We start from the raw sequence: 10,186 nt of genomic DNA on the forward strand, positions 1-10,186 counted from the left end.
TGACGCAATCTGTACTACACACCACACTGCCCTTTCCCACCTGGACAAAAGGAACACCTACTTAAGAATGCTGTGCATTGACTACAGCTCAGTGTTTAACACCATAGTGCCCTCCAAGCTCACCACTAAGCTAAGGACTCTGGGACTAAACACCTCCCTCTGCAACTGGATCCTGGACTTCCTGATGGGCCGCCCCCAGGTGGTGAGGGTAGGTAACAACACATATGCCACGCTGACCCTCAACACGGGGGCCCCTCATGGGTGTGTGCTTAGTACCTTCCTGTACTCCCTGTTCACCTACGACTGCATGGCCGCGCACGACTCCAACAACATCGTTAACTTTGCCGATGACGTGACAGTGGTAGGCCTGATCACCAACGACAGTAACACAGCCTACAGGGAGGAGGTCAGAGACCTGGCAGTGTGGTACCAGGACAACCTCTCCTTCAACATCAGCAAGACAAGGGAGCTGATCGTGGACTACAGGAAACGGAGGGCCGAGCCCCCCCATTCACATTGAGGTGGCTGTAGTGGCGCGGGTCAAGAGCTTCATGTTCCTCGGTGTCCACATCAATAAGGTCCTATCATGGTCCACACACATATCAACAGAGTCGTGAAGAGGGAACGAAAACGCCTCTTCCCCCTCATGGGGTTGAAAGTATTTGGCATGGGTCCTCAGAACCTCCAAACGTTCTACAGCTGCACCATTGAGAGCATCTTGACTGGCTGCATCACCGCTTGGTATGGCAACTGCTTGGCATCCGACCGCAAGGCGTTACATATGGTAGTGTATATGGCCCAGTACATCACTGGGGCCGAGCTGCCTGCCATCCAGGACCTCTATACCAGGCGGTGTCAGAGGAAGGCCCCAAAAATTGTCAAAGATTTCAGCCCCCCCAAGTCATAAACTGTTATATCTGCTACCGCACGGCAAGCGGTACCAGTGCACCAAGTCTTGCACTAAAAGGCTCCTGAACAGCTTCTACCCCCAAGCCATAAGATTGATGAACAGTTCATCACATGGCCACCCGGACTATTTGCATTGACCCCCTTTTTTTGTTGCACTGGCTCTATACACTCACCGCTCTACCCACACACTCACACATACTACACTGACACTCATACACACACACTACATACTCTCACTCACAAAAAACACACACACACATGCATATTGACGACAAACACACACAGACACTCACACATAGACACACTTTCACAGTCTTCACGCTGCTGCTACTCTGTTTATTATCTATCCTGATTGGTTAGTCACTGTTACCCCTACTACCTACATGTACATATTACCTCAGTTACCTCGTATCTCTGCACATTGACTCTGTACTGGTACTCCTTCTATATAGCCTCGTTATTGTTATTTATTGTGTTACTATTTTCTATTATAATTCTTGCTAATCTTCTTACTTTTTAACTCTGCATTGTTGAGAAAGGGCTGGTGAGTAAGCATTTCACTGTAAAGTGTACACCTGTTGTATTCGGCGCATGTGACAAATAAAATGTGATTTGATTCATTTATTTTTTTACTTGCACTACACCTGAATCATAAGAGGAGGACAGGTTTTTATTCAGTATCATTATTTTAAGGCTCTCTGTCTATACGTGTGTCATAATATATCCAACCTGGATCCAGCCACGGCTCCATCATTCTTCCCAAGAGGTTCGTCCAGCTCCACTCCACACCACTCCCCCTTGGCAAACTCTGTCTCCCCCATGAACCTCACCACCCCTGCCTTAGTACCCCCCACCTTGAGAGAAAGAGAGGTGGGGGAGAGAAAGAGAGGTTGGTAAAGAAGGAGAAAGAGCTGTGAGTTAACACATCTGTGAGCCAGAAACACAAACATGAGCACACATACACTAACATAAACACACACAAACACACAAACAGACACACACTTACCAGCACGCGGTCTCCCAGTCTCAGTTCTCTTCTGGTCTTCCTGGCTGAGTCGGTCTCAGAGAGGTTGGACATTGACCCACTGCCGGTCACGGTTCTACTCAGCGGTGTCTTGGTGCTGTTACCAGTGGTAATAGCAGCCACTGCAGCAGCGGTAGGGGACTTGGCCCCTGTCTCGCCAGGGTTAGGCTGCCCACCATTGGCCTCCCTCTCCGGCATAGCTGTCTTGGTCAGCTTGGAGGGCCGTGTGAATATCCCTCTGCCGTCCTCACACTGGAAATACTGGACACCTGCCACCGACCCGTCGTTCTTCCCGATAGCCTCATCCAGGACGATGCCGACCCACTGGCCCGGAGCAAACTGTGTATCCCCCAGGAAGTGGACATATCCTGGCTTGTTGCCGTTGACCCACACCTTCTCCCCCACCCGGTAGTCCACTGCTCCATCCTGGGTGGGAGACTTCTCAGGGGGCACAGGCTTGGAAGCAGCTAGAAAAACAATCATCATCATCATCATCAGCAGCAGCACATACATGATGAGCCCTGCGGCTGATTCTTACCAGAGGAAGGGGAGGTGCGTGTTGGTAACCCAGTTGGCCTGCTTATCTTACTGGGGGGCTTGATTCCGCTGGGCTTGCCTGTGCTCATGGTCCCTTCTCGGTCCTGGAGGGGCTTAGGCTAAGGGGATACTGGAGTGGAAGCTGGGGCTGGCCTCCTGTAAGGATGGGGGGCTAGGGGCTACTGGAGCAGAAGCTGGGGCTGGCCTCTTGTAAGGATGGGGGCTAGGCCTTCCTTCCCCACCACCCACCTCACTCTGCCCCACCTTGAGGCCCAGGCCTGGGAGACACAGGATAGGTGTAAATAGATGTCATTTGGATTTCGTTTTCACAAAAATAACATGCAATTCATTATGAAGCTCATTATTGAATAATGATCATAAGCACAGTGACAGTGTCTGTGGTAGTATGATTATGTAATTACAATGTTTATACATCAGGAAGTAGTAGGGGACTAGAGAGAGAGCAGAGACAGACAGACAGACAGACAGACAGACAGACAGACAGACAGACAGACAGACAGACAGACAGACAGACAGACAGACAGACAGACAGACAGACAGACAGACAGACAGACAGACAGACAGACAGAAAGAGGGAGAAAGAGAGAGGGAGAAAGAGAGAGGGGAGGGAAGAGATGAAGAGAGAAGGAGAATGGGACAGAAAAGGACAGACCCACAAAGCAACAGCTCAGTTTAAGGCCAAACACACAATGGACAGGAAGTCAAGACATTTTAAACTGAACCAGCAGCATTTCACTTTTTTTAATTTAACCTTTATTTAACCAGGCAAGTCAGTTAAGAACAAATTCTTATTTACAATGACAGCCTAGGAACAATGGGTTAACTGCCTTGTTCAGGGGCAGAACAACAGATGTTTAACTTGTCAGCTCGGGGATTTGATCTTGCAACCTTTCAGTTACTAGTCCAACACTCTAACCACTAGGCTTCCTGCCGCCACCACTTACAAGGTACACACACACACAATCAGGAAAACACATCATTATAACTACATTGTACTTCTGGAACGGTGCTTGTTACTGGACAGGCCTGACTAGTGACTAAGATATCTGTCCAGAATGACATGACTGAACGGCCTTAAACAAAGCAGAGTAGACATCCTATATCTAAGGAGGCTCAGAGAGTTTCTCCAGTCCCATCTCTCATCCAGTCAGGGTTTAGCTGGGAAACATTGGCCACTTGTTCTCTGTCTTCCCTATGGGGGGAAAGACACTATAGGAACTGTCTGAATCTTGGACGCAGCTCAACACTAGTTTGACCACAGTCAGGTCGATCATTGCTTCAATTAGGCCAATGGCTTGCATTTACAGTTGAAGTCAGAAGTTTACATACACCTTAGCCAAATATATTTAAACTCAGTTTTTTACAATTCCTGACATTTAATCCTAGTAAAGATTCTCTGTTTTAGGTCAGTTAGGATCACCACTTTATTTTAGGAATGTGAAATGTCAGAATAATAGTAGAGAGAATGATTTATTTCAGCTTTGACATCTTTCATCACATTCCCAGTGGGTCAGAAGTTTACATACACTCAATTAGTATTTGGTAGCATTGCCTTTAAATTGTTTAACTTGGGTCAAATGTTTCGGGTAGCCTTCCACAATAAGTTGGGTGAATTTTGGCCCATTCCTCCTGACAGAGCCGGTGTAACTGAGTCAGGTTTGTAGTCCTCCTTGCTTGCACGAGCTTTTTCAGTTCTGCCCACAAATTTTCTATGGGATTGAGGTCAGGGCTTTGTGATGGCCACTCCAATTACCTTGACTTTGTTGTCCTTAAGCCATTTTGCCACAGCTTTTGAAGTGTGCTTGGGGTCCATTTGGAAGACCAAGCTTTAACTTCCTGACTGATGTCTTGAGATGTTGCTTCAATATATCCACATCATTTTCCATCCTCATGATGCCATCTATTTTGTGTAGTGCACCAGTCCCTCCTGCAGCAAAGCACCCCCACAACATGATGCTGCCACCCCCGTGCTTCACGGTTGGGATGGTGTTCTTCGGCTTGCAAGCCTCCCCCTTTTTCCTCCAAACATAACGATGGTCATTATGGCCAAACAGTTACATTTTTGTTTCATCAGACCAGAGGACATTTCTCCAAAAAGTACGATCTTTGTCCCCATGTGCAGTTGCAAACCGTAGTCTGGCTTTTTAATCGCAGTTTTGGAGCATTGGCTTCTTCCTTGCTGAGCGGCCTTTCAGGTTATGTCGATATAGGACTCGTTTTACTGTGGATATAGATACTTTTGTACCTGTTTCCTCCTGCATCTTCACAAGGTCCTTTGCTGTTGTTCTGGGATTGATTTGCACTTTTCGCACCAAAGTACTTTCATCTCTAGGAGACAGAACGCGTCTCCTTCCTGAGCGGTATGATGGCTGTGTGGTCCCATGGTGTTTATACTTGCGTACTATTGTTTGTACAGATGAAAATTGCTCCCAAAGATGAACCAGACTTGTGGAGGTCTTGGCTGATTTCTTTTGATTTTCCCATGATGTCAAGCAAAGAGGCACTGAGTTTGAAGGTAGGCCTTGAAATACATCCACAGGTACACCTCCAATTGACTCAAATGATGCCAATTAGCCTATCAGAAGCTTCTAAAGCCCTTATATCATTTCTGGAATTTTCCAAGCTGTTTAAAGTCACAGTCAACTTAGTGTATGTAAACTTCTGACCCACTGATACAGTAAATTATAATTGAAATAATCTGTCTGTAAACAATTGTTGGAAAAATGACTTGTGTCATACACAAAGTATATGTCCTAACCGACTTGCCAAAACTATAGTTTGTTAACAAGAAATTTGTGGAGTGGTTGAAAAACGAGTTTTAATGACTCCAACCTAAGTGTATGTAAACTTCCGACTTCAACTGTATATAGGCTAGTGCCCTTTAAATCGGCAATCAGCAGTAGAAACAATAACACAGCTTGTCCCCACCCATGTTTCAATAAAAGACTGAGGGGGCTGGAGAAATGTAACCGATCTCAAATTCAGACAGGACTATGGATGCAAGGACTGTCAATACATTATATTAAAAACTATAGTTTTAAACATGTTTTGAGGCGATATAGTGTTTGTTTAAATTCACCGATAGACAGTGTCCTTCGCTCCCGCCTGCTGAACACCTGCTCTCACCGTCGTTAACAGAACTGCTCAAACAAATGCTTAAACACCGAGACACATCCGCAAGAGCTCATCCATCCACATAAAGAGACTCGCATGCAATTATTGAACTGGGAACATTTTCACGCTGTGAGAAAATGTACAACATGACGTCACAATCACAACACAATCAGAACGATTGGGAACTATTTCATGCAGGGAATATTTTTACATGACACCCTACAGGCGGGGGTGAAGGACACTGTTTACCGCTCGCCCCCGCTATCACAGAAGGTGGGAGGCTAGTGGGCGACATCATGTAATCGCTAACTAGCTTGTTAGTGACAAGCTAGCATACGTGTCGCCCCTACCTCCCGCCTGCTGTGTAAACTGTGCCCGACAGGTGGGGGCAAAGGACACTGTCTACCGATCGACACCGTGTGTTAGCTAGAGCTAACTAGCTAGCTTGCTCGCCTGCTATGTACCGAACTAAACTCAGCAAAAAAGGAAAAGTCCTCTCACTGTCAACTATGTTTATTTTCAGCAAACTTAACATGTGTAAATATTTGTATGAACATAAGATTCAGCAACTGAGACATAAACTGAACAAGTTCCACAGACATGTGACTAACAGAAATGGAATAATGTGTCCCTGAAAAAAAGGGGGGTCAAAATCAAAAGTAACAGTCAGTATCTGGTGTGGCCACCAGCTACATTAAGTACTGCAGTGCATCTCCTCCTCATGGACTGCACCAGATTTGCCAGTTCTTGCTGTGAGATGTTACCCCACCCTTCCACCAAGGCACCTGCAAGTTCCCAGACATTTCTGGGGGCAATGGCCCTAGCCCTCACCCTCCGATCCAACAGGTCCCAGACATGCTCAATGGGATTGAGATCCGGGCTCTTTGCTGGCAGAACACTGACATTCCTGTCTTGCAGGAAATCACGCACAGAACGAGCAGTACGGCTGGTGGGATTGTCATGCTGGAGGGTCATGTCAGGATGAGCCTGCAGGAAAGGTATCACATGAGGGAGGAGGATCTTCCCTGTAACGTACAGCGTTGAGATTACCTGCAATGATAACAAACTCAGTCCGATGATGCTGTAACACACCGCCCCAGGACATGACGGACCCTCCACCTCCAAATCAATCCTGCTCCAGAGTACAGGCCTCGGTGTAACACTCATTCCTTCAACGATAAACGCGTATCCGACCATCAGCCCTGGTGAGACAAAACTGCGACTCGTCAGTGAAGAGCACTTTTTGCCAGTCCTGTCTGGTCCAGCGACGGTGGGTTTGTGCCCATAGGCGACGTTGTTGCCGGTGATGTCTGGTGAGGACCTGCCTTACAACAGGCCTACAAGCCCTCAGTACAGCCTCTCTCAGCCTATTGCAGACAGTCTGAGCACTGATGGAGGGATTGTGCGTTCCTGGTGTAACTCGGGCAGTTGTTGTTGCCATCCTGTATCTGTCCCGCAGGTGTGATGTTCGGATGTACCGATCCTGTGCAGGTGATGTTACACGTGGTCTGCCACTGCGAGGACGATCAGCTGTCCATCCTGTCTCCCTGTAGCGCTGTCTTAGGCGTCTCACAGTACAGATATTGCAATTTATTGCCCTGGCCACATCTGCAGTCCTCATGCCTCCTTGCAGCATGCCTAAGGCACGTTCACGCAGATGAGCAGGGATCCTGAGCATCTTTCTTTTGGTGTTTTTCAGAGTCAGTAGAAAGGCCTCTTTAGTGTCCTAAGTTTTCAAAACTGTGACCTCGATTGACCTACCGACTGTAAGCTATTAGTGTCTTACCGACCGCTCCACAGGTGTGTAACCGATGTGAAATGGCTAGTTAGTTAATAGCGTTTCAATCAGTGACGTCACTCGCTCTGAGACTTGAAGTAGGGTTTCCCCTTGCGTTGCAAGGGCCGCGGCTTTTGTGGCGCGATGGGTAACGATGCTTCGGTGGGTGTCAGTTGTTGATGTGTGCAAGGGTCCCTGGTTCGAGCCCAGGTTGGGGTGAAGAGAGGGACGGAACCTACATTGATGCTGTTGACCCGGATCATTGGTTGCTGCGGAAAAGGGAGGAGGTCAAAAGGGGGGTGAGTGTAACCGATGTGAAATGGCTAGTTAGTTAGCGGTGGTGCGTGCTAATAGCGTTTCAATCAATGACGTCACTCGCTCTGAGACTTGAAGTAGGGTTTCCCCTTGCGTTGCAAGGGCCGCGGCTTTTGTGGCGCGATGGGTAACGATGCTTCGTGGGTGTCAGTTGTTGATGTGTGCAAGGGTCCCTGGTTCGAGCCCGGGTTGGGGCGAAGAGAGGGACGAAACCTACACTGTTACAGGTGCATGTTCATTAATTGTTTATGGTTAATTGAACAAGCATGGGAACCAGTGTTTAAACCTTTTACAATGAAGATCTGTGAAGTTATTTGGATTTTTACAAATTATCTTTGAAAGACAGGGTCCTGAAAAAGGGCTGTTTCTTTTTTTGCTGAGTTTAGCTGGCTAAACTCCCTCCTGCCCTTGCCGTTGTTAATAGAACTGCGGAAAAACAGTGCCCGACAGGCAGGGACGAAGGACACTGTCTACCACTGTACGGCTAGCTAGCTACCGTTGTCGCCCCCGCCCTGTGTGGGGTGTATCTGCGGCTGGCATCCAACGTTATTGTGCATTAACGCCACCTAATGTACTGGAGCTCTCCCGCCCTAGCGTAACCAATAGAAGTATAAAGAGGGGTTTGTGTAGATGCTGGAATGTAGGAACGCCCGGAATTGCAGGCTGCAATTGCATGGTTCTCCCTGCATGGTGATGTAGACAGGGACGCTCCTCCCCTTGGTGTTAGACCAAAACAATTCCAGTATGATGCTGTCAAATAGAGCTGTTATTGTCTCTGGCTGCTATTAACTCTCTGTAGAACCACTCTCCAGATCGTAATACATGTATTATAACACATGAATATTGAAACAAAGCCAAGTTAACCGTTACTTTTAAGCTTATCTGCTGATGATAAGAAAAAGTAAGAAAATGTAGGTACTCACATTTTAGCGATCACTCTACCTTTAACACACCCTTTGATTATATTTGGGCTATGTTTATTATGCCTGTGGAAAAAATAACACAGTGGATGGATAAGAGTGTCTGCTAAATGACTAAAATGTAAAATGATGATCTTTCCATAGCATAAGGTGTGTCTAAGTCAAATAGATAGACAGTGGTCCAAGTAATGATTGAGGAATGGTTTGCTATTGCTAGTCAAATATCTAGCTAGCTGACCAAAGCATCAGTTACAGGACAGCTTTACTGAGGATGAATACAACTTGCCTTTGACCTCAATTTACTATGAGTCAGTCTCTCCAAGCAGGTGCGTCTCTCCTCATCCCAGTCTACACCCACACTCACTGCAACTTTCCATAATGGCTATACGTTATCTAGCTATATTGCTCTTGAGTGATGATATTGATAGATATTAGATAGGTTACTTTTAATACTTTCTGTTAGCTGGCTATTTACTGCTAGCCACCAGCTGGTTAGAACAGAGGAAGAATGATGGCATGTCCTGGTCTGAATGTGACTGACGCCTGCTTGGCTAGCTGACACACCTAGCACGACCTGCAACCTGATTGAGCAATTTTGCTTTATTGAAAGTACGATATATGCTCTCATCCACTTATGTATTGTATGAGAGAATAGTCACTTGCGGAGATAACTAGCTAGCTAACCCGCTACGCACTTCTGCTTTGGACCAGTGGATTTAATTCCCGATGCCTTCGCTTCTTTCCCTCCCTGTCGGAATTTCAGTGGCTAGCTAGGCAGCTTTCCATTGCATAAAAAGAAAAACAATGGGGATATGCGTGTTATGTAAAAACATCTATTGCTTACCTGAAGCGTTGTCGATAAATCACTGTTTGTTTTGATCGAAACGATTAAGATAACCAGCTAGACGCTGCAGTAAGCCCGACAATACCCAAACCCTGCGCCGCCAGGTTTCTTGAGCAGCCAGCCCTTCCCCCGACTGACGTCAGCCGGAGCATCCTCTCTCGTTTGACTCTGAACTTTCTCCCTCCATCCATCCACTGTGTTATTTCCACAGGCATAATAAACATAGCCCAAATATAATCAAAGGGTGTGTTAAATGTAGAGGGATCGCTAAAATCATATTGTAAATGTTATAAAATAACAAGCAATGAAATGTGCTTTTATGCAAACACTTAAATATTCCACATTATCTGTGATCTTTTTTACAACACTTATTCATGCATTGCTGAGCACTTATAAAACCCTAGACAACCTCACAAAACACATTTGTATCACTTGGAAAGTCATTTTATTCGACAAGTAAGACTTTCATTGTAAATAATCCCTCTGGAAATATTTGGTGGAAATGACAATTCATTCACAAAGAATTTACTTTAATCATAAGCATATCAAAAACGAATCAAATACAGACTATTGTAAATATGAAATACTACATGAATGATTGCCGTGTCATTGTTATTGTTCAAACCTATTTATTTGTACTTTCAGCTATCGAACATCAACATAACATTTGGTTGTTGGCTATATACAGCAACCAATATACAGCAACAAAAATGATTATCTTTAAT

At 46.0% G+C, this 10,186-nt stretch overlaps 1 protein-coding gene across 5 annotated transcripts in view; it reads right to left on the bottom strand.

Annotated features, from left to right (window-relative positions):
• The window catches only part of LOC106568293 (CAP-Gly domain-containing linker protein 1), a 49,135-nt gene extending 39,534 nt beyond the window's left edge, over positions 1-9,601 (bottom strand). For 3 of the 5 annotated variants that reach the window (XR_006758401.1, XM_045692475.1, XM_014138497.2), the window contains exons 1-4: positions 5,571-6,078; positions 2,472-2,748; positions 1,916-2,400; positions 1,639-1,763 (exon numbers count right to left, since the gene is read on the bottom strand). Coding sequence is in view for 4 of the 5 variants with exons in the window: in XM_045692475.1 (XP_045548431.1) it covers positions 1,639-1,763; positions 1,916-2,400; positions 2,472-2,559 (698 nt within the window). In the remaining variant the exon portion in view is untranslated. Of the gene's footprint in view, positions 1-1,638; positions 1,764-1,915; positions 2,401-2,471; positions 2,749-5,570; positions 6,079-8,620; positions 8,684-9,461 lie in introns of those variants that run through there. The other 2 variants (XM_014138495.2, XM_014138498.2) reach the window with 2 other exon arrangements.
• Between the last annotated feature and the right edge of the window lie 585 nt (positions 9,602-10,186).

Source organism: Salmo salar, chromosome ssa13 (genome assembly GCF_905237065.1).
Source record: "Salmo salar chromosome ssa13, Ssal_v3.1, whole genome shotgun sequence".
Lineage (NCBI taxonomy): Eukaryota > Metazoa > Chordata > Actinopteri > Salmoniformes > Salmonidae > Salmo > Salmo salar.